This window comes from Conger conger, chromosome 12 (assembly GCF_963514075.1).
Source record: "Conger conger chromosome 12, fConCon1.1, whole genome shotgun sequence".
Taxonomy (NCBI): Eukaryota; Metazoa; Chordata; class Actinopteri; order Anguilliformes; family Congridae; genus Conger; species Conger conger.
In genome coordinates, this window is record NC_083771.1 from 3,775,584 (window position 1) to 3,800,506 (window position 24,923).

A 24,923-nucleotide genomic window follows, 5' to 3' on the forward strand; every position below is an offset into this window, starting at 1 on the left:
ATGCATGCCTCATTTGTATTATTGCTGCACCAAATTTCCACGTTCATGGAAGATGGTAGATGAGCACAAACGTCAAGTTATGAAGCAAAAAAATTACTTTTGAAAGCAAGGTATTTTAGCTTGCTTATTTTATTATTTAGTGGTGTCTAGAGAGCTATTAAATCTCTGTATAGCTATATAGTTGACTTTGGCTCAGGAAAGTTAAAATAAGCAATACATGAAAGTTATTGTAATCGCTATGATCAGGCTACTTTTTGAGTGACAATTTCCCTAATTAATTCACAGCATTAGCCGTGTATCTAATCTGTTGCCTTTGCAGCGCACGTATGTTGCGTCATCGCCCATCATGCACCAGCATGACCCTGAAATGTCATTGCGTTTTGTGTCAAAGAGCTCGGCAGCTCGACTCAAGTATGAAGGGGCGGTTCTTAACTTAAAATTGAGATTTATTTCCTTCGGCTCTCGACCTCTGCGCGACCTTCAGGAGGGCCTCTGGAGCGAGCCGCTCGGCGCTGAGACCGGGCCGGGCCGGCGGCGGGGGAGAGGGGACCCGTACTCTGAAGCTGCGGTGTGAATTCACCGTCGCCAAGGCAACAGGGCAGCGTGGAAGGCCAGGGAAGCCAGGTCTAATCCCCCCAAAAAACGGAAGCTGCCAAAACTGGGAATTATGCGTGAAGGTAGTGGCGAGCCCACTTTCGGCCAGCTGATCCCTTTCAAGCGGTCAGGTTTCTTGAGAGCGGCGGGGATCGCTGGAGCAGGCCGTCCGTACGGACCGCAGGGTTTCACAGCGGACGGGAGAAACGGACCGCGGCGCTGTGCGGCTCCGGCCGTTTTGATTCTGGGCTCGGTCCGAGGAAGTCATAGCGGTTGGACCGGCTGCTTCCTTTGCACTGTTTGGTGGCGCCGAAAAACGCCGGTGTCAATGATTTATTCTTCATTTTGTACTTGAATTGTTATTGGCCGAGAGCCGAGGGTGGCCTACGACCGGGCAAGTGTGCGGAGTGTGTGTGTGTGGAGGAGCGGTCTGTGTGTGTGTGTGTGTGCGAGAGGAGCCGTCCGTGTGTGTGTGTGTGTGTGTGTGTGAGGGGAGCGGTCCGGTCCGTGTGTGTGTGCGCGAGAGGAGCCTTCCGTGTGTGTGTGTGTGTGTGTGTGTGTGTGTGTGCGAGAGGAGCTGTCCGTGTGTGTGTGTGTGTGTGTGTGTGTGTGTGTGTGTGTGTGTGAGAGGAGCGGTCCGGTTCGTGTGTGTGTGCAAGAGGAGCCGTCCGTGTGTGTGTGTGTGTGTGTGTGTGTGTGTGTGTGTGTGTGTGTGTGAGAGGAGCAGTCCGGTCCGTGTGTGTGCGAGAGGAGCCGTCCGTGTGTGTGTGTGAGTGTGTGTGTGGGAAGAGCGGAGAAAAACACACTCCCAGCGTGCGCACACGCCCGCCGTTGCCCCGAGAAACCGCCCGTTGCTCCCGCCCCGGCGGAGCCTGGTCCCGGTGTCAAACGCTACATCATCTCCTCTCCTGCCAGTGAAGAAACGCGGCGGAGGGCTCGCTTCCGACGTCATACTCCCAACTCTGCGCGCGGGGCCCACTCCGTGCCACTATATGTGGATTTTTATGTAAAGGTTTGGCGCTCGACGCGTCGGAGATCACAGTGAGATTGCATTTCATTCAAGCCTCGGAATAGCAGAGGGAACCTTGGCTGAGGATGGTGTGTTGTGTTCTCACACTAAGCCAACCCTCTTCCTCGTTCTCTGTCTCCCTGTCGTCGAGTTGGCAGGGCCTGTGTTTTTCAGGTTTTGGCAGGTAGTCTCAGTTGACGTCGTTCTATTTCTCTTTTTTTCATTCCTGTGTCATTTAAGGAGGGCTGTCTTTGAGTGGTTTAAATCCCTGCATTTCAATTCATTTTTCTCTTTCTTTTTTTCTCTATTGTATTTTCTGTCACTGTTTCGAACAAAAGTTCTAATCCAGGGCTGAGTGATTTCCAATTTTCACAAATGAGCACGTTAAGGTTTAAATGTGGCTAATCGGCCATCATGCTTGCAGACAGGCACACACGCGTGTACACACATGAGCGCACACACACACACAGACACACATGTGTGCACGCACACATACACACATGCGTGCACACACACATGAACTGAATCATTTTGCATTGTTAATGGTATGTTTACAATTTGGTGGATACACATAAGTGTGTATACATTTAAGGCATGTCTGAGGAGAAATGGAGAGAGTGTACTTCATTGTCAGGGAGGTCAAATCTACCATCTTGCTGAGATTTAATATTTATTTGTTCTTCTGAGTGATTATGAAAGTACTATACGTAATTAGATTCCAGTTAAATGTTAATAACCTACAGATCCCTACAGAACGTTGCATACGTCTTCATTTATATGTGACACCATTTTCATTTTCGTGTTGTGTTTGTACATTACAACAGCGGTCTTATTTTACGCAGAAATTATGGTAACTTCTTGCAAGCGAAATGTTGAAACACCCAGCTATGGCGTGGGCACGAGGGCACCCATTTTGATCGCTTAACGCCACTCGTTTGCCACAACTCACCCGAAATGCTACGGCGGGAGCCATTTTATCTCTTGTTCTTCGGAGCAGCGTTCCCCTCTTCCCAAGACGGGGAATTATGAACCGGAATGCACCTCCGTTCCCTCGCCCGGGCTCGCAGTGGGCTGTGGGCTATTTAGCGTCAACACCACATGGGCAGGATTTGGAAAGTTAAAGCCCTGCTTTTCAGCTTTCATTAAGAGGGCCCTTCTTTGTAATCAGCACGTTGGCAAGAAACAGCCGCTGCCGGCCCTCGTGGGAACAGCGCCTGCGTTGATCAAACATTCATGCGGTGGCAGCCCTGCCTGCAAAGCCTTCCACTTTACCTCTTCTTTTTTTTATCAGATCAATATTTTATTAGGGCTCTCCACCTGCTTTGATATCTTAATATAGCATTACACGGGGCCTGTTACAGGCTTATTTTAGCCTTTTCCCCGATATTTCCGGGTGCGCTCTGACGGCTGCACGGTAGCCGGGAAGAGGCGTGAGGGGAACGGCCGCATCGTAACGTTCCCGCAAGACCGTCGAAATATGTCCTCAAACACAGCAGTCTGAGGCAGGGATATATGTATCTTATTTTTATTTTTATTTTTAAGACATTCATTTCCTTTTATAAGAGCAGAATACATGAACTAACATCCTTAAAGGTACAATAGGTCATTTCGGACTTCTAACGGTCAAGAGAGGAATAGCAGCAACAAACCACAACACTGTTGTAGGGCCCTTCTCTGTGAACGCGCTGACGTTGAAACGCCACTGGCTGTGGCAATTAGAACCAATTTCGGACCAATGAGCTTGAATTATTGTACAGCTACACAATGTTTTGGTACAGAGTGCCGGCTCGTCAACTGCATATTTTGAAACCAGAATTTAAGGATTATAAACACAGGCAGAGGGTGAGTCAACATGTCAGTGAGCCTTTTTCAATGATAGGAAGGGATTTACAATGGTCTTGTAACAATGTTTTAACACAAAAATCGTACTTGGGAAGCCTGGCTGTACCTTTGATGTTTAGAGACATAGGTGGCATTTGAGTTTACAGCCGCTCAGTATGCACTGTGATGTGAAGAGGGCAGCTCGCGTGCTAAAGGGCGTCCGTCGTGTGTCAACAGCGGAGACGTTTATGGCCACTCCGGCGCGGTGGACGCATTGTTGAAATGCCGTCGGTGAGGAGGCCAGCGGTGGTCAAGGCGAGGGGTGGCGGGGGGGTGGGGGGGTGGCGGGGTGGGTGGGCAGGCGGGCGGCGAGCCCAGGGAGCGCTCCCCACATCCTGTCGCTGCATCCGCAATGCTTCGGGTTGGACGAGGAAATGCAGGCCCAATGTAGTCGCCCTTGCACACTACATTGTCCTGTTTTGTGAGGTGTGAGGTTTTCGTTTTTATAACGGCTTACTGACTGGTACTGTAATGGCTTATAGGTTGTGGCCATTTGTGTATATTTGTGTGCACTGTGAAAATTTACTCCAACTAAATGAGAAATTAAACTCTCAAGCGCTTGGTCAGATTTTCCAAACAGACCTGTAATTATACATTGGCTCAGAAAATATATTTTCAAGATGGTGGAGGGAATTTACGGAAACCTGCATTTACAATTTAAAACTTTTACTTTTAATGTGTGAATGGCAATTTTAGGCAGTTTGTTCAGGCTATCAAGAAACAACAAAAGAAAGACAGGCGAATATGGCTCTAATCTGAGTCATGCTTGAATCTACACAAGCTCACTTTGACCTTTTGAAGAAGCGGTGCGGAGTTTAACATGGGAAGAAAGGCTAAAGAACAGTGCTAATTTTGTACTTTACTTTAAAACTGTTATTAAAGAAAAAACACGACAAAATGATATGGCTTTGGTGTCATTCTCTCGAGTACAACATAAGTGGCATCTAAAGTGGCAGTTTTCTGGTACGCTAAACAGTTCTTTTGTTTGTTTCAATGGTTGTTGGTTATGTTATTGTTATGCTTGGCGTATATTGTGATGTATGATTTAGAGGCTTTCTGGTTTCATATTAAAGTGTTAATTGCCACTCGTTTCATGTCGAAGTGTTAAAAGCTGTGGTGTAAAACGCGTGCGCGAGGATGCGAGCTGGGGTTCTGTGAACGCCGACGACAAGCCCGAAGGCTCCACTTCCTGGTTCACCTGCTGTTCCAGGAAGTGTCTCCAGCAAGGTTTCCCCTCTTTCGCTCGGTAACTAATTGGAGGTATTAATCACGCAGAGTCTCCTATAAATGTCCGCGCTCAACTAGCTAGTTATCGGCTCAGGAGGAAGCTGCTTCTGTGATGAATCCACTTTTTGTTGTTGTTGTTGCCGTTACAAAAAGCAATCCCACAAATGGTAGTGATTCCCCAGCAAAGCACGTAATAGAATGGCAGAAGCATCTGCTTTCTGAATCAGTTGGGTGTGTTTCGCGGAGAAGTAGTCGCGTGTGTGGGATTACATTTTCATAGACATACGGAAGACTGTCAACATGATGGAGTAGCAAGGAATTCTTCAGAAACATCAAGCACTAAACGGGTCTGCCCTAAACTGTCTAAACTTCATTATTTTTGACTTAGCACTTGCTTCAGTTTGTGACAGAAAATGAGCAGTGACTGAACAGAAATGTTTTAATTATTGTTATTATTATGTAATTTGGTTTCATATATGACTCATGAAATTTATACATGCATTAAAATTACAGATCAAAAGCTATTTGAAGACAGTCAAATGGTAGATTGACTGCATTTTTTATAGCGCTTTTATCCAAAGCGCTTTACAATTGATGCCTCTCATTCAACCATTCATACACACACATATGAACGACAATAGGTTACCATGCAAGGCACCATCAGCTTGCCAGGAGCATTTAGGGGTTTGGTGTCTTGCTCAGGGACACTTTGTCACACCGAGGGTGGAGGATCGAACCTGCAACTAGCAGCCAGACGATCGCTCTTACCTCCTGAACTAATATCACCCCCATTAGTAAGAAAGTAATTGTAAATCTACTGGGTTTCATATTGCAGTACAGTAACTAACACTGTGCCTTCATGCCCTGTCCAATCAGCAGCGCGACAGTGTGATCCTGTATGGTGTCAAAGTGCAGCCTGTTCTCCCCCGACCATGTCACCAGCCAATGGGGGGCGGGGGGAGGGTGTTGCGATGACCACAGAGTTGTTAAGGCCTTGTGACATATTAAAAAACGCAAACTCAAACTTCCTCAGCCGCTGTGGGACACAGGGGACCAGTGGGCAAGGATGCTGGTCCTTCAGCTCGAGTGATATGACGACCGTGGCGTAACCTCGGCAATATGCGCGTATCTGTGCGACATGTAGCCGTTTGTTTAGGGCTTCAGCGCGGCTGTGTGTGTGTGTTATTCATAAATAAATGTTTAAGTAGTCCGTGATCAAAATCATATTTTATACTCTCTAATTTCTGTTGTTTGGCAATATAGAAGGGGCTTAACTATGCAAAAAAGTTATGTAGTGGGATATTTTACATGTATGCAGCAAGTATATTTACAATTTTTCAATTGTCTGCAATGAAATGGATTATATACTTTGTGCCACGACTCGGAGGTACACCGAGGTAGACCGCATTCGTGCTTTTTTGGAAGTTGATTGTGACTGTAATTATTTCAAACTCTCAATCATAATATCTCTGCTTGTGCCAAGCGAGGCTGCTTCAGCAGCTGAGCCTGTTTCTGCAGCTTACGACGGCCACAGGGCTCCTTCTTATTTCCTCCAACAACATGTGTGTGGTGCGATGTTCATTTCCAACAGCTGTTTTCCACTTTGAGGATCTACTGTATGCCTTCCCAGGAGACGGCCCACGATAATTTAGACACATCTGCCATCACAAATCGGCGGATTATTTTATTTTTCGAATAATAACACACATATACAACGTCTTTCCGGTCCGTTTTTATTTGTTTTCCGGGATGTGTGTAGACGCTTCCCAAGTTTTTTGTTTTAGAATGTGTGTTTTAGAACTTGTGTGAAATGTTATTAGTCACACTTTTCATAACTTTTCATTAGCGCAGATACTGTACATAATGCTGTTGATTCCCAGTCCTGTTCATATGATTTTATTATTATTTAGTTTTTGCTGTAGCTCCGTTTTCGGGCAGATGAGGCTTGCGGTTTAGCGGTTCTGGGGGTCCGCGGGGGTCCCAGCCCTGCCTGTAAAACAGAGAGGTTCCGGCGTTTCTCCAGTCAGCGGAGGAACGCGGAGATGGGGGATGAAAGCGGCCTGGGCGTGCGGGCGTTAACCCTTTCCCACATCGAACAGCGGGCCGTCCCTCTGCGGGGGAGCAGCTGTGTGCGGATGCGTGGCGGCGGGGCTGTCAGGATCCGTCTCCCTGACGCGCGTGGGGTGGAGCTGTCGCCCGCCCGTCGCCACGCCGACGCCGAACCCGAACCCCGAACCCCGCACGCCAGCCGCCTCTCCCCCGGCCCCACGACCACCGCCGTCCCACTCGCCGAAACCCTCAAACACCCCCCCCCCCTGTTCCTGTTTGCTCCTTGTGTCCGGTTTCTGCGGGCTGCTGTCTTTACGAGCGGCTTCCGCTCCTTTGATTGGCGGTGTTTATGAAACGACGCTGTCGGTCTCGCCGAGTGCCACTCTAGTCCGGCCACTCTGGTTTCGCTGTTATGGCTGGCCCTTGTCCCTTGTCCCTAGTCCCCACTTGTCCCTTGTCCCAAGTCCCCCAGCCTTGCAGCGCAGGTTTTAGTTTGCTTTCCTGTTTACAAGACGTTGAACACTGATACAGTTAGCCTACAGACTCCCAGTAGCACAGTTGTATGGTAAATTTAGGGTAGTATCTTAGTATCATATTTACCTTAAAGGTAGTGTGTACTGTGCAGTGAACTTTGCGATATATTATGTGGTGAGCAGTAACCACCTGCCCAGAGCACCCACTTCATAGCTTGCTTGCTACTTTATTTTGTGTCTGTGTACACAGTATCCTTTAATTTTATAATTATAACTTTGGTATAATGTTGGATTAATTCAAGTGCCATGACTGCATTGCTAGTTTAAAAACATGCAATTGTTTTACTGGTAGTTCATACTATCTGTGTTTCTTTGTTTTAATTACTTTTATCTTCCTGTAACTACACTCAGTGAGCACTTTATTAGGTATTTATTAGACCATTTTTTAACTTATTATTTTCTGCTTTTGTAGCCTATCCTCTTTAAGAAGTTTCATACAATGTGTGTTCAGAGATGCTCCTCTGCATACCACTGTTGTAATGTGTGGTTATTTTCATCACTGTCGGCTTTGACCCATCTGGCTCTTCTCCTCTGACGTCTGCTGCTCACTGGATGTGTTTTCTTTTTCGCACCATTCTGTGCAAACTGTTGTGTGTAGAAAAACCCAGTTTCTGAGATACTAAAACCACCCTTTCTTCCCCATTCTGACATTTAGTCTGGAAAACAGCTGAACCTCTTGACCATGTCAGCATGCTTGTATTCATTTAGTTGCTGCCACATGATTGGGTGATTAAATATTTGCATTAACAAGCTGGTGTACCGGTATACCTAATAAAGTGCTCAGTGAGTGTATATCTCAGTGTAGCCATTAATGCCATTCTGCTGTAATGACTGCCTACTAATTATCCTAATATCCTTTTGTGCTTGTTGTTGTTTGTGTTATTATTACCAGCAAAACAATATCTGTAAAACTTTGTAATGAGACAGCATAGCTGTTGTTTGATATATTGTTTTCAGTATTGCGGTTGAATCAGTTCTCACTCCAGACTGCTTGCGAATATTTGGATTTTTTTTTTTCCCTCCAAGAAGTGTCTTGTGTTTGCTTATTTCCTTGATGAACTGTGACCACTAATTAACATTAATACACTGAATTGCATTAGTGTATAGTTTCATTGCTTCCATGCTGAAGGAATGTTCTGGTCAAAAGACCCCCGGGGCTTGGGTATATCTACGTCTAGTTTTAATTTGGCTATTTTTGTGTTTGGCTGCCTGACTGGAATGACAAAGCCAGTGACTGACAGGAGAATTGGCACCGAGGCGCCCCGGCAGTGGGAGCTTGCGGTAATACTTCACAGAGTCTGTCGGCTTTATTTTGCCGGGCGCCGCGGCGTGTTGATGAATATGTTTTCGGCTGTTGCTGTTGCGATGACCCGGGGGTTCACGCGACCCCCGCCGGGGTTCCGCTCGGACCACCCTGGGTCCGTGCAGAGTGCGCACCTCCGCGTGGTTTTTCCGCCGGGCGGTCCCCGGCCCTCCCTCCTCTCCCGGGCGCCGCCTCTGGGAAGATTAACTGGTGCCGGGCCGGCCGTGGCAGCGGCAGGAGCAGCGGCGGGAGCAGCGGCGGGAGCAGCGGCGGGAGCAGCGGCCGGCCGCTGGTTTGAGTTAGCGCTCGGGTGCGGAGGGTCGGGTTTCTCGCTCGCCGGGATATTTCTGTTGCTCGGTGCGCGAGTCAGCTGGAGCCGGCGTACAGGTGTGGCGTGCAGCGCCAGCACTTCCTCGTAATTAATGACTCCTTCCTGTATGCCCCCCTGGCCCCTACCCCCACCCTCCCACCCTTGCGTGACTGGAGAGAATGCCCAGATGCCATCAATTTCCTCCAGCCTCCCGAGCTGGGGATTTTTGGGGGGGTTGGCGGGGGGCGGGGGGGGGCTTGCTTTAGTCCAACATGTGCAGGGTAAGTCCGACCAGCTTCTCACGGCTTCTGCTAATGCTTATGCTATACGCGCAGACAGAGTGGGGAACAGGAGTTCATGCACGCTTGTTCGGGATGGCAGAACTGTGTCATTGGTGAGGTCTTCATCTGTTCTTTTTCTTTTCCGAGGTCAGACTTTTGTGGGTCTGTGTGGAGGGTAATTTCTGGCTCAGATGTTCTGAGTGAAATTCTGAGGCCTCCCTGTTGACTTCATGGGCATTAGAGCGCTGCATGACCTTTGACCTGCTGGCAGTGTCAGTCCTCCAGAAGAAGTCTGTCTGGTCGTCTCGCTGGTTTCCCGCTGACTGCAGTGAGAAGTTAACACTGCCTTCTCTTTCTACTGAGGTGTTTTTGTTCACACACCTTTTTTTGGTTGCTGCCCTTATTCCCTCCATGTAACCTAGATCATTAAGCGCTAAATTATCATGCAACCTTTTCTTGTAATAATAAACGGAATATGTTGGCTTTTCAGAAGAGGAATAGTATGTTATATAAAACATATAAAAAGGGTGAGTGCTTCACTGAAACTCCAGGCTGGACCAAAGGCGATAAAAGGCATGCACATGCCCCTCTTTGTCTGAGAGGGAAAAGATGGTCCAGGTGGTAAGTAAAATATCATAGACCGGCACCAATCTCATTTACTCAATTTATAAAAATCTTGTTCACCAAAAAGGACTGGGTACAATTACGGCCTCGTAATTATATGACAGCTGTTTAGCTGGATCAGTGGCTTCCCGCTCACCTGCGCTTCGGGTGTTTGTGTATAGTGTATAGTGAGGTGCTAACACCTACAGTGTGAATTTGTCTGAATCTGGACTAACAGGGCCCTGCCACCTGCTAACAACCGACTCCTCTATCCCTCTCCCAGAAACTGAGCAGGTTCCACCACACAGTGTGTGAATTCCCCCCGAGCCGAGTCTTTAAATCAGAGGTCCAGGTCCGTCCTGGAGGCTGAAAGGGGGTGATCCGGTGCCTAACTCTCCTCCTTAGCTCCCTGCTAACCGGTCCTGCACCAGCGTCGGGCCGTAACCGGGTGACATTGAGATCGAGGCGTGTCGATGTTGTAACGGTACCTTCGCTCCATCACTAATTTCGGAGCGCCTTTAAAGAGTTCAATCGATTCAAGGGATTTCTCTCATCTTCCAAATCCTCAGAAAGTTCTGTAAAGCCTGATCTCTTCAGGAAATTTCTTTTTCGCTGCCATCCAGGGATACTTTCATCAAGTTGAGTCAAAGAACTTACTAGCAGGAGGGATGACTTTTAATTAATCCGGGTTTTTCTTTTTTGTTTTTTGTTTTTTGTTTTTTGTTTTTTTTCCCCCTCTGCACTTTTTTTTTTTTTTTTTTTGGTGGGCTTTGCATTATCGCCATTACGTTAATGTCTGCTCATTTTGTAATCATCATTTGGTGCCCAAGTAGGCATACCACTGTTATTAATGCCAGCGCTGGAGTCTTAATCCTTCATGGGGTGTGTTCTCGCCGTTCAGGTGCCCGTCATTTATCTTTGTTAATATTTCCTGTGGCTGCCAGCTGGGTACAGCCAGTCAGCTCTGAAATTGGGCGAGAGAAACGGCATGAGAATTTTATTACCCGCAGTTGCCTGGGCGACGTGGTCCTGAAAAAGCGCTTGATAAACAATGTGCCACTTTTGTTTTAGCAGACCCCTTTAGTCCTTACTTCAGCCCCCCGAAAAAGTCTTTAATATATGGGGGGGAGGGTTGACTGACTTTATTTAAGACAAGGAGCCTTTTGTTTTATCATGTGAAAGGCTGGGGATCCCACAGTATGCAGTAGGCTGACCAGGGACCTGGAGCAGAGTTGTAATTGGCCTATTTAGGATATTTTGCATGTCAATGGGGTTCTAGTGAAGCATTACTAAGTCTGTTGTGAGAGGCTCAGTGATTAGAATTTCGATTAGGGAAAACACTTTTCTGTACTTTATCAACCACACTAATTAGTTGGGTCGCTAGAAAGTTAACTTCAGCTATCGATAAAGTTTGGGAGTCTCAATTTTCTACTTCCTCCCTATCCCGCGGCTTCTGTTCTCGTTTCCCGCAGGAAATTTTTCTTTCTGCTTTTTTTTTCTTTCACAGAAATTAACGAACCTACATGCACTTGTAGTAGCTGAATAATTTAACTTAATTAAGAGAACAATGTTCCCAGTGCAAAGTTTAATCAGGAGGTGCGCTCACTCCGGGTAAGTGTTCCCCCACACTCAGTGCAGGCAGTCTGCTCGAGTCGCGCTCTTTGCTCTGTGCTGTCAGGCTCTCTGTACATTTTCCTGTGGATTACCAGAGATGGAGAATGTCTATAACTCACAGAGGTAACTGCGAGAATTCAGCCTCGTGTAATTTTGTTTGTTTTTGTTCATATGCCTTTGTGCTACTGGAGGTTGTGTAGGGAGAGAGTGTGTCTCTCTCTTTTGTGATTTTTGGTTTGGCTCGCAATGTATTGAAAAATGTGCTGGGAGCCGTGTGTGTGCAAATGCACATTTCTATATTTATATTTTTCCAGATAGTGAAAAGCAGGTTTAATACCCTGTCGTGTGTTATGGTTTTTCTTCGTTGCGGTCTTGTTTTCTAACAGTAAATTCAGGCGATCCCGAACGGAAACGCACACAATCGATACATCAAATCAATTCCTCTGCGTGTCAGACTTTTTACAGTCTCCTCCTAAAACTGAATGTTTTAGTTGCAGGTGTCACAGGTCTGACGCTCTCCTGGATTTGCGACGCAGATTTATCTGGGGCCTGCTGGTGATGTGGGTCTGTCCCTGTGTGTGTGTGTGTGTGTGTGTGTGTGTTTCAGCCCAACCTCCTGGCAGGTGAGATGGGCTTGGGCAGCCCCGGGGCCGTGTCGCCCAGCAAACCCGGGGCCCAGTACTACCAGCACTACAGCAACAACCCGCGACGGAGACCGCTACACAGCGACCCCATGGGTGAGTCGGCTCTTCCTCCTGCTCCTCCTCTTCCTCACCCCCGCGGCCTGCACGGGGAGAGAGCAGAGCTCTCAATCGCAGCGTTTGCAAACACCCAATACTCAGCCAATAGAACACAGAATGATAAAACGCCCCTGAGTAAATATCAGTGTTGATATCTAAGGTTGCATTTTATTACGCTTGCATATTTAAGGTCAGAAATGTCTATTATTTATTATTATATATTGAACATTGGACATTTGACAGATTGAATATTATTGAAATCATACTACTGTATTCAACATTTTATACTGAGGAAAAATACCTACAGTACACACACACACACACACACACGTGTGCATGTGCACACATATATATATATATATATATATATATGTATATTCACACATATTGTGTGTGTGTATACACACACACAGCATGAAAGCGTATTAATTTAGTTTTGTTGAACGTCATTTGGAGAATTTCTGCAGTTAATAATGGCAGAAATGTGAAAAATACTTAACCTCCACTTTTTTATTTGTGTGCCTACATCCCCGTTTTTCATCACAACACTCCTCCAGTGCCGGGCGCTCTTCCCGTGTCACGCTTTATTTGGGAAGAAAGACGGAGGAGAAAAGAAGAATACGAGCACGGCCTTGAAGGGATCGCCCGCAGGCTCTCGCCCGCGGGACGATTCCCGGGCCTTTCATTTGCTTCAAAGTCCCGCTCCGTCTTCACAAACACACCAAACAATCCCTGTCTCGCGCAACAATAAAACACGGCTCGTTTGTGCACAAAAAAAAAAGAACACTTCCCATTCCCTCTGATGACACAATATAAAACAATTCATCTGACACGTCTGTAATGTTTTAGTCCGCTCGGAGATTTGATTACTATTATGTTCGGAGACTCGATTTTAAAAGAAATGTTTATTAAATATTCAATAGCGTCATCATGTGTCACATTCAAGTTTATGAGTTTTTTTGTTTTGTTTTTGTTTTCCTTTTTTTCTGGTTTTTAGAAGTCCAGACAAAGAAAGTCCGGAAGGTTCCCCCTGGTTTGCCTTCCTCAGTAAGTTGAATGTATTTTTCTAGATTTTGCCCTGTAATTCTGTACTGTACTGTACTGTATATATCCAATTTAGGGTTTAGTTGTTATTCTGGAATGGTCCAAAGGTTGCACATTATTGTATTATGAACAGTGTTACACTGGGAACTTAAGAGTAAACCATAGACCTCTCTGTCTTGAACAATATGGTCATGTCATGTCAGAAATCTTAAATTGCTATGAAATCTCTTATTTGAGCAGTTTTCAAGTAACTGTTACTAAATTGCATTTAACAACATATTTAGAATTTTTGTTCAATGAAATTTCAGCGCATGCCGCACATAAAAACTGATTTTAATGATGACATTACAGTGAAATCTTCATGTAAATATAACCTTTAAATCCTATGGCTATGCTCATTATAATTAATGTTCTCAATAATGCACTTTGAAAGCAAATTACTCAACACAACGTATTTCAGTAACTCCTTTTTAAAAGGGAGGAGAGGATTTAAAGGCCTTGCACCAGATAAATGTTTCCCACACTGATGCTGGAGTGTGCTGTACTGTGTGATGGGTATAGCCCTGGCTTTGGCGTTTAATTTGAAGATAACGATGCTAAAATGTATGGCTTGTCATGGCTGCTTTCCCTGCAGTCTCCCGGCTCCGTGGGAGACTGCCTGGGACTAGCCTGCTCCCACATTGTCCTTGCTATCCCTTACACAACAGTGAAAGCCATCCCAGGCAAACAGTATAGATTTGTTGTGCGTGTTGCGGTCTTTGTTTGTGTGTGTGTGGCGTGTGCGTGCGTCTTTGGCGATGCGGCGGAGTACATCCGTTCGTATGTACGCGGGGGGGAAAGTGAAAATGTATGGTAAAGGGGAATCCTGCGATTAGTGTCGTTTGTTTGATCTTGCATTCCGGGTTGTGTGGAATCGATTACACTGCTGGAATGCTGTAGCGATGACAAATGTAGGTTGTTTTGTTTATTTTTGCGGGCGCCCGTTTGGCTCTCGCGATGAGGAGGCTGTGCTGAAACGGGGAGCTGAGGTTTGACAGTTGTCTGAGATTTGACCGAAGAATTCAGTGAATTTTCCGGCCTTGCGTTTAAAACTTGTGACGCGCGTTAAGGTGTTGTTATCATTGTCACTGCCATACCATTGACATGTTCACATGTTCAAAGTTCCTCCTTTTGGTTCTCACTGTCAACTTATGTTTGTGCTGCCCTGAACACCAAAAGTAAAAATGTACTCATGCAATGCACCCTTGAGGTCTAGTCTGTGACGTCGTATCAGTGTTAGAAAAAGGTAAACCGACATCTGTACATCTACCTGCAAAGGTAAAACTTAGTGGTTATCCATCTATGTGTTGGATAGTTGTGAATCTGTATAGTGCCACATACATTTGAACAAGGAATTTAAACATCATGAGGCCAGTGTTATTATCGATGAAAATCTACCAGAATTGTAAAGGTGCTTTATCTTAGCCATTAGACCTGGGAGGCTCATGACTTTGAGGTGTGTATTGATTTGCAAAAACCGCAAATCCACATTTCTGGGAAGATAAATAATTAGTAATGGATTCTGCTGCGTGTATATGTTTTTCCTGTTTTGCCAGAGAGAGCAGTTCTTTACATGTAATCAATGTTTATCAAAACAACTTTGAGCGAAAGTATGGAGATGGATTAAAACTCCAAACACGAACCGTTGAAGCCTTCAGATGTTATGATAGTAACTAATTGCTTTTGGCAATTATAACATATATTTTATTTCCATTTGAAAGTGTGATGCATGTTACATTCAAAGAGATATTACCCAGTGTATTGTATGAAGATGTTCTTTACTTTCATTCCAAAACCTAAAATATTGAAATCATAAAACATTGGATCATTTTATAATAAGAACTTAATACCATTATTACTTTTTATGATATATATTTTAAAAATGTAAAAGTATATACTGTCTCCCAGTTGTACTGTGTACTGTGTACTGTGCATTGATATTACAACCCCTTATTTATTATTGTTTTGTCGGATGCTTCCTTTTGGCTTGCTCTTTGACCAATAATATTAGATATATTTTTTATTAGTAGCATTGAAGATATAACAAAAGGTATTGTGCTGCATTCCTGGTTCAGATAACAGACCTACAGATAGAGCACATACTGTAAATGTTTGCCTTTATCCAAATGACTGCGCTCTCTCCACTGTTCTGAGAAAACAGGGCTCTTTCTACCAGCATTTTGTCCAAGGTGACTGATTATTGTTCCTGCCCGAAATACTAACACTCGTGTACTTCTAAGAGTAAGTGTGCGGAGAGATGAATGAGAAGGGAAGTATTCACAGTTCACTGCTCATAACGTTTGCTTCTGTTCTTGTCAGCAGACCAGCAGTATACCTGTATTGTACATGAGGCTTATGCTGTTTTAATGGACTAATGACTTGAATATCAAGTCACTGTGGTCACTTTGCACAAAATGGATGCACTTTGCCTTGGCCATAATTCCTGAGGTTTTGAATGTTATTGCGGGAATGACTGGGCACTTGTGATCTGACCTTGTGTTGCTGCATACACCTTGACATAGGGCTTTTGTAACTTCCTTAATCCGCCCCCAACCCCCAACCCCCCACCCACCGTCGTCCTTGAAGTCGTTTTCCCGGTTCACAAACCACACTATTGTAAGCCAAAATGTTTGTGAAGTTAATTTACTTAAACTACAATTATGCTGTCACTTGAGAGAAACCTTGGAATAATGTGGTAATCAGAAGGAAATTAGTTCACATTAGATGGAGTGCAGTTTCTACACAGAGTATTTTTGTCTTTATTTATTTATTTATTGGTTTTATAGCGATGTTGTCCTTTCTAATCGCTATAAATTGTTGTACATGTGGAATGAATACTAGTGATGCACTAGTGATTATATTCCTTGGATAATGAGTGAAATAAGATGTATGGTGTCTTTTGCCTTTGGCTTTTGAGCTATGTTTTTGTATCTGTACGCTGGAGTTTCTAGGTACTGTATGCTTTGCCACGTTGTCTTTCTTTTTCATTCATCATTACAGGCAAAATGGTGTTATTTATGTGATTGAAAATGATAATTTCATAGGTGTGTGGAAATAAGGCCTATGTAAATATTTGGCTTTCCTGTTGACTACTGACGAATGTGTCAGTATGTGTCATTGCAGTTCTGTAGTGTTTATCTTATTTTCCCTCGTAATATACTGTACACACTAACGCATAAGAGCATGCATGCACGCATGGACCCAGTTAACTGTATTGTGATCAACTGTTTAATAATATGGTTTGTGTGCATATATGTATATAGTAGATGTATATACACACACGCTGACATAGAAACACGTCTTAGCAGTGTGTGTGTGTGTGTGTTTGGGAGGGGGTATTACATACTCTCACATAGACTTGATTATTCTGAGATACTCTTGTGTCTTTGTTATGAACTGAAGATTTTATCAGGAAATAGTGCTGAGAAATAGGCTTGTCTTTTTGAAGACCACAATTACGGCTTGCTAAGTTTCTTGCTGTCCGGCTGTTATACAGCTGTGGGTTTCTTGCCATTCCTTTATGTTGCCTATTTTTGTACCTTGCAGTTCATATCTGATTTTGTTTAAAGTAGACAGCGTTAATTAAATTAAGCTAGGTCTACCAGAAGGCACAATGGGGTCGTAATCTCCTGTGCACATTAAACTTGTTTCCTGAGCTTTTCTGCCCCCTTCAGGACTTGTAGGGCATTTCACATTAACTGTAAGTTTAATCTTTTAGGTACTGTAGGTCCCTGGAAAAAAAACAGAGATTGGTTTTAACCCCATCTCGTAAAATACCGGGTTTGTTTTATGTTGGTCAAGCTTCTTTTGGTCCTGAAAAATATGATTGCTGTCTTCAGACTACATTTAAGAAAGCAGTGCATTAAACCTGATCCTTTTCACTTGTCACAGCTGTGAGTGGTTCTCACTCCATTCCAAATGTGCTGGTCTCCCTCTCAGCTGCGTTCACTCAAAATGTAGGCTAGCTTTATTTAATTCCACATACTTACGCTTCAATAAATCATCTTTACCTCATGTTAGTAAACGGGTAAAAGATAAACAAATTAATGGAGTTCTTCCCTTGTCACTCAACCGGGTTGTTTAAAAAAAAAGAACGGCCCCCAGAAAAGACAATTTTCAGCAGTGTTTGTTTTGAGCTCAGGTTACATGGCAAAGCATTGCTTTTTGTTATGAAGACAAATTGCGAGTTTATGCATTTTAAAAGGCACGGACACCGCAGGTTTATGTGGCTTGCGTAGTTTATTGCTGCCTAACTGTGCTCTTGTGGTTTGTGCGACGCAGCCAGCATATGTTGTGCCGTAGCGGTTTCAGACAATGGGGGCTGGCGGTGGGGAGTGTGCTGGATCTTCCGTGGCGGTGCGGACGATCCCCGGCCGTCCTGCCTGCCACATAAACCCGACAGCGCTCCGGTCCGGCTCGCCGCGGCTCGACCCGAACCCTTCAGACCGGCCGGGCGTCACAGGAGAACCGCGACGGCCATAACCGACCGTTTCATTCAAAATCAGCTCACGGTGGACTTCCTGAAAGTGCCTAGCAGAAATCTAAATAAATAAAGAAAGAAATGAATGGTCGGGGGTTTGGTCCGAGGATGAGTAGATGGACAGATAGCGGGAGTGCGAGTTCTCCGTGTCTAGCCGTGTCTCTTTCATCTCGGCAGGGGGAGAGACACTGGAGCAGGGGCCACGTATAGAGAAGGCCCCCTCCGTATAGAAAGGCCTTCCGCTTGCTCCTATGGACCCCGCTGAGAGAGCGGGGGCCCCTCGCGGCGCTAAAGAGGCCCTTATTATCGGTCCGCCGTGCTCCCGCCATAGCTCCACGGGCCCCGAATGGGGCCTCCTGACACGGCACTAATCGCTTCGCCGTATCGCCGCGGATTTTCGCAAATCCGGGCGGAAACCAACACGGGTATCACTTTCGCGTTCTCTTACCCCCCTCTCCCGATCCCCCTCTCCCCCCCCCCCCCCCTCCGATCACATAAGGATTTATCTGATGTAAAACCACACTCTTTTTTGTTCCGAAAGGGCTTTCTTTTTTTTCCCGTCAGGGAAGCGCATTGTGCCTTAAATGCTTTGATGTAAGTGCGTGAGTGTGTGAGTGTGAGCATTCCCACTGCAGCGATGGCACACTATATCCCCGTGAGCAAAGGGAAAACACCTGTCTGTTCTTCTTTTTTGATTTACCTGACGAGCAGTCGGGGCTATTTATTTATTTTTTTGCATGTCTGAATGAACGACGTTAACCCCAAATGGAGTCACAGAATGTTCTAGAAGGGAATGTAGCATGAGATGACCTTGTGATATTTGGGGGAAAAAAGACTGAAATGAAAGAAACATCTGTGTGTGCTTGACCGTATCCCTCTGGAAATAACAGCGATGTTTGAGAATAATATTAATGCTCGGCAAATTCTCTCTCTGTGTAAAATAAATGTTAGCCTTTATTTATTGGCTTTTGCTTGGTGGATCCAAAAGAGGGGATGACTCAAACATTATAGTTGGGGAACACTAAATGTGTGACATTTGCCTTCTGTGCAAAATATTTGATTTTGTTTGATACACCACAGATTAACTGTTAGCTGGTAAATTATTTTAGATTCTTATCTCATTTTAATCACATCATTTAAATTGAATTGTTTCCCCGTAATCCATTCAGTTTATATTGTAATTTTTTTAAATGTTTTCAATTTTGGTTTAATTAGTAGTTAAGGAAGAAGAGTGCAGTGTTGATGACTGTCGTGTTTGCACATGCATCCCTTCCTGAGTGCGGTTTTAGCTGAGAAGTGAACTAATTCTTAAACAACATCTGAACGGGCAGGTAAAATAGTCGCGTCTCTGAAAGCTGGTCTTGAAGGGCTTTTAGAGCAGTTGGGGAATGGTACCTAGCCAGACCGGAGCAGCCGAGGCCAGAGAAGCCAATGAAAAGCACCTGCAGAAATGCGAAGGGAGATGGTGGCGGTGAACGCGTGACTTTCCCGCAGCGTTTACATGTACGCGTAGCGTCCTAGCCTAGCGTAGCGCTAAAACCGGCTAGCCCCGGGAGCAAGGAAGGGTTTTCCAGCCGTCCGTGTCAGCGCGCTTCTGCATCTGCCCGTCGACAGAGCACGCTGGCTGCCTGTGTTTCAGGGCCAGGCTGTTGCTCACGACGTCAGTCAGCGCGTGCCGCGGCCATTTTGTGAGAATCTGTGCTAATTACATCGCCGGGCGCCGCCAGTCGACGAACACATACCGCTGTTTGTTTGCGAGTGACGTACAAAGAGAAGTTTTGTCTGGCGTCGCGGGCTGCGCCGTCCACACTGCCGATAGAGAGCCCCTTTGCATTCCAGACTCTTGGCAACAATGACCCCCCCCCCCCCCCCCCCCCCCCCAAAAAGAAATACAGTGATGAAGTCCTTGTGCTGTCAGAAGGGGTTCGGCAGGCCGCGTGTAAAATACTTGAAGGAAATCGCTTCAAGTTCTCACTGATTTTCAAACTACAAAACATAGAAACCAGTACAGAAATTTGGTCGTGCGATTTGCCTTTTCCTCTCATAAAAAACGGCTTTAAAGACGGTTGAACCTCACTTGAGTCTACTGCGATGATTTAACGCAAATATCTACTTTACTTGAGGAGTACAGGGATAGTAGTTGATATGAAAAGTGTAATTTAGTGTTCGGAAAGTGCGTTGCATAAAGTGTTTGTTTGAACGTGCAGAGCAAGCCCATGTTAATTAGACTGATTACACGACCGATTCATGCATTTGTGGTGTAAGGAAACATTTTCCCTTGGGTTATATTCATTTTTGGTTCATTTCTATATTTCTGATATTTCTTTATATTGTACATTAATTTGAATTAGATTTTTATGTGAAGTGATTATGGTCTACTATTGTAGTTTAAATTAGATTAATTCAATTGGTGTATTAACAAGTGTTTCCGTATTGCATATAATACGTATTGTGTATGTATGTGTATTTGTCTATTGAAAGTAATGGATTAATATTAGAGAACATGGAAATTAAAAGGCCCAGTGATTGCTTTTTAATTATTAATGAATTGTTTGCAGTATGAAGAATGGATAAGCAGTAAAGGAATAATATTTTACAGTTAGTTTGTTTCACTACGAAGCTTTGCGTTGTGTGGAGAACTGGAGTTCCTGTGCGCTCCGCACTGTCCTGTGTAGCTGACCTGTGACAAAAACATATTGAGAAGAGGTCAGCATTAATGCAGTTATAATTATGTAATTATATTCCATAAGTATGTATGATTTATTATTAGTATTACTATTCTTATTATTACTATTATTATAATAATAATTATTATTATTATTGTTGTTATTCTATATTATTATTATTATTATTATTATTATTGTTGTTGTTGTTCTTAATGTGTATTATTATTATTATTATTATTCCTATAGTTTGCTTAGTTTGCCTTGTATTCATAGAAATTATTATTCAAGATTGTTTTAGATTACTTAGTATCTAAGAATTGAAGTCTCCAGAATTATTGGCGCCCCTGACTGGCAATGTACAAAAATATTTTTAAAAAATAGTAATATAATTATTGAGAGAAACTCAAAATGCCAACATGTGAAAAATGTTAAAATGATCTCATCTGACCTCAGGACCTTTGTTCAATCATAACTTAAATGAGCAATTGAATGTTTTGGTCAGATACAGTATCAGCATTGAAACAGATGCATAAAGGAAGAGGCACCTCATACCCACGGTGGTGGTGGGTCAGTGATGTTTTTGGGCTGTTTTAATTCCAGGGGCACTGGTTAAGATCATTTGTATAATGGATTCCACCACCATGTATCAGGCCATTTTTCTTGACAAACCGGTTGCTTTTGCCTCAAGGCTGAGACCTGGCAGTCAGTGGACTTTCCAGCAAGACATTGACAAAAGCCATACCTCTAAACCTGCACAGAATTGGTTCAGTGAAAAATGAATGTTCTGCAGTGGCCATCTCAGGTGCCAGACCTCAATCCAATCGAAAACTTGTGGGCCGAACTGAAGAGGGCAGTTGATAAGAGTAAACCCAAGGATCTTGCATAGGTATAATGGTATAATGGTCCAAAATCCCTGAATGTGTTCCTTAACCTTGTTGAGCATTACAGGAAAAGATTCCATGCCATTATCCTTCCCAGAGGTGGATACACCAAGTAATAAACCAATAATTATGAAAGCTTGATTTTGTGGAATTTACTTTTTATGACATTAATGTTTGATTTTGGTTGGTTGCACTGGAACATAAACAGTACAGTATTTTTCACATCGCCATTTTCGAGTTTGCCAGTAATATATATATATATATATATGTATATATATATATATATATACATTAAACTATTGTTTGTGTATTGCCAGTCAGAGGTGCCAATAATTCTGGAGCCCACTGCATATATATATATATATATATATATACATATATACATATATACATATATATATATATATATACATATATACATATATATATATATATATATGTATATATGTATATATATATGTATATATATGCATTATTTTCTCTGTATATATTCTTGTGCAGCTAGTACCTCTGTTTCTGGCAGCAGGCTCCATGGTAGCCTGTCATGCAGTCCTCGTGGTTGCTGGGTAGGTCCTGGGGGGACTCGCTGAAGATGTGCTCATGGCTTTGCTGTACATAAAGGAAATTGACTCCATTTCCTCTGAAGAGAGGTGCCTGGTCAACCAGGCCTGGATGTGCTGGGCTATGTGTGGGACTCCCTGTATTTGGCAGTGGTCCTCACCCCGGGCCTGGTTTAACCGTGGTTTAACCGTGGTTTAACCGTGAGCCGTGCGGCCCAAAGCCCCATCCAAATCACAGTAAATGTATTACTTCTGTGACCAGGTCATACAGCTCCACACACACACACACACACACACACACACACACACTCACACACACACACACTCATACACCCTCCTCAAATATTTTGCTGTTGCTATGTCATTACTCATCCTTCTACACTATTTATTATGCATGATGAGGTACAGGCTATGGCTATGATGATACAGAGAAAATGAGAAAGTAGCTAAATAGTGTTCATTGGGGCAGGGCCATCATATTGTTACATGCTTTGGAAACTGACACTCTGGCTTGGATTCAGTGTCAAAGTGCTTTGTCCTTAATTACGATTAACAAATTATTATTTTAGCATAACGTTATGAATTTGGCAAATGTGGGGAGAAAATAAGTGATAAAAGGAATAGGAACGGTCACAGGAAACGTGCATTGGCTGAATTTGTTCTCTCCCGAGTTAACGGCGAAGCAGGTTATGGATTCCAGTCGACCTCTGTCGCTGTTCATCATCGTTCCTGCTTTGGCTAGCGGCAGTGGACCTCACTCACTCCACAGTGAAACCCACTTAGCACCGTTCTGTGTAATGCCGCTGAGTTCCCCAGACCTCCAAACGTCCCCTCGTCGTCTGTCTCGACAGGACTGCGTTCGCGCACATGTCCGAATAACTGGGAGGAAGCGTTTTCTTTTTTTCCAGTTTTAGTTTTTTCTCTGTTTTTCCCCCACATCCTATTTTTAAAAAGTGTGGCAGTGGGAATGAGGGCCCTGGCAGGGATAGCTGGGAGAATATAGCCCCAGGTGTCTCCGTATCCAGTCCACAGAGTGTCGGAGTGGCCAAAGGAGCTCCACGTAGCATCTGTTTCTGTAGACTGGGGCTATGTCGTTGTTATTGTTGTTGTTGCTGTTGCTGTTGTTATCCATGTTATTGTTACTGTCATTTTTCATGTAGTTAAATATATATGGATGTCCACTGAAGTTTTATATTTCTTTTCAAGGATGTTTTCTTAACCTCCTGAGACCCAGTAGAAAAAAGGTTTTAGTGTTTTACATTTTTACAAGTATTTTACAAGTGTCTTGGATGACAAAAAAACATGTTGCCGTGAAAATATTTTTAATTTTTATTGAATGTTCCTTATGTGAAGAGAAATACTGTAGAAATCCCTGTTCCCTGTTGCTCAGAGAAGAAAACATTGTTTGTCCTCGTTTGAGGACACAAGGTCTCAGGAGGTTGAAATTTAAGTTAACATTTTTAAGAATCACATTTTTTAAATTCCCTTTTAAGGAATCAGTGTACAGTATGAGTCATGTACACCAGTGTTGCCATTAATGCCATTTTGTAAATTAGCAAATATTGAAAAAGAAAATCCGGTGTGCAATTTGGATCTTTCCAAGGTGAAACGGTATGTCTACAAATTATCAATCTAGTGAAGGCTTTTTCTAAAGGGCATTGACAAAATCAAACAAATGAAAGTTTTCTTTGTTGTTATTGTTTTTATTATCATTATTATTTTTGTTATTGTTTTTGTTTATTATTATTATAGTTGTTGTTTTTGTTAATAATAGTTGAAGTTGTACTACTTGCATTACGGTGTCTGTGTTTGTGTAAGATATGAAGGTGTGTGTGTGAGATGTGTATTTGTGTGTGTGTGTGTGTGTATGTGTCTGTGTGTGTGTGAGATGTGATGGTATGTGTGTGTGAGATGTGAAAGTGTGTGTGTGAGATGTGTGTATGTGTCTGTGTGTGTGTGTGTGCGCATGTGTGTGAGATGTGTGTGTGCGCCTGTGTGTGAGATGTGTGTGTGCGCGTGTGTGTACGTGTGTGGCTGCAGTGGCAGTGCGCTGCCCGAGTGTGTGTTTGGTGTGCTGCTGTGTTAATTCCCCCCACGTAGAGAGAGCTCTGAATGAGGCTGATTTACAGGCTGTGTAAAAGCAGGCGGCAGCACCCTCTCAGCCCCTCACCGTGCCAGGGCTGGGGGCAGGGTGTGTGTGTGTGTGTTTGGGGTGGCACTATGTGTGTGCGTGTTTGGGGTGGCACTGTGTGTGTGCGTGTTTGGAGTGGCACTGTGTGTGTGCGTGTTTGGAGTGGCACTGTGTGTGTGTGTGTGTGTGTGTGTGTGTGTGTTTGGGGTGGCACTGTGTGTGCATGCGTGTGTTTGGATGGCACTGCGTGTGTCAGTGTTTTTGGGGGTGGTACTTTGTGTATTTTTGGGGTGGGCGCTGTGTGTGTTTGTGGTTTTGTGGTGCTGTGTGTGCGTGTTTTGTGGGGGTTGCTGTGTGTGATCTTGGAGGGGCGCTGTGTCTGTATGTTTTGGGGGGTGCTGTGTGTGTGTTTGGGGGAGTGCTGTGTGAGTGTGTTTTGTGGGGGGATGCTGTGTGTGATCTTGGAGGGGCGCTGTGTCTGTGTGTTTTGGGTGGGTGCTGTGTGTGTGTGTTTGGTAGCAGGGGTGCTGTGTGAGTGTGTTTTTGGGGGTGCTGTGCAAGTGTGTTTTTGGGGTTGGGTGCTGTGTGTGTTAGTGGTTTTGTGGCACTGTGTGTGTGTGTTTGGTGGTGGGGGCACTGTGTGTGTGTGTGTGTGTGTTTGGTGGTAGGGGTGCTGTGTGTGTGTGTTTAGTGGTGGGGGCACTGTGTGTGTGTGTGTGTTAGTAGTTTTGTGGTGCTGTGTGTGTGTGTTTGGTAGCGGGGGTGCTGTGTGTGTGTTTGGAGGGGTGCTGTGTGAGTGTGCTTTTGGGGTTGGGTACTGTGTGTGTGTGTGTTTGGTGTTGGGGGCGCTGTGTGTGTGTGTGTTTGGTCTTGGGGGCGCTGTGTGTGTGTGTGTTTGGTGTTGGGGGCGCTGTGTGTGTGTGTGTTTGGTGTTGGGGGCACTGTGTGTGTGTGTGTGTTTGGTGGTGGGGGCACTGT

At 44.4% G+C, this 24,923-nt stretch overlaps 1 protein-coding gene across 4 annotated transcripts in view; it reads left to right on the forward strand.

The window, feature by feature from the left end:
- The window catches only part of LOC133141643 (transcription factor 4-like), a 193,406-nt gene that overhangs the window by 88,890 nt on the left and 79,593 nt on the right, over positions 1 to 24,923 (forward strand). For all 4 annotated transcript variants that reach the window (XM_061262212.1, XM_061262211.1, XM_061262213.1 and 1 more), the window contains 2 exons: positions 12,012 to 12,141; positions 13,142 to 13,191. In XM_061262212.1, the coding sequence (XP_061118196.1) occupies positions 12,012 to 12,141; positions 13,142 to 13,191 (180 nt within the window). The remainder of the gene's footprint in view (positions 1 to 12,011; positions 12,142 to 13,141; positions 13,192 to 24,923) is intronic.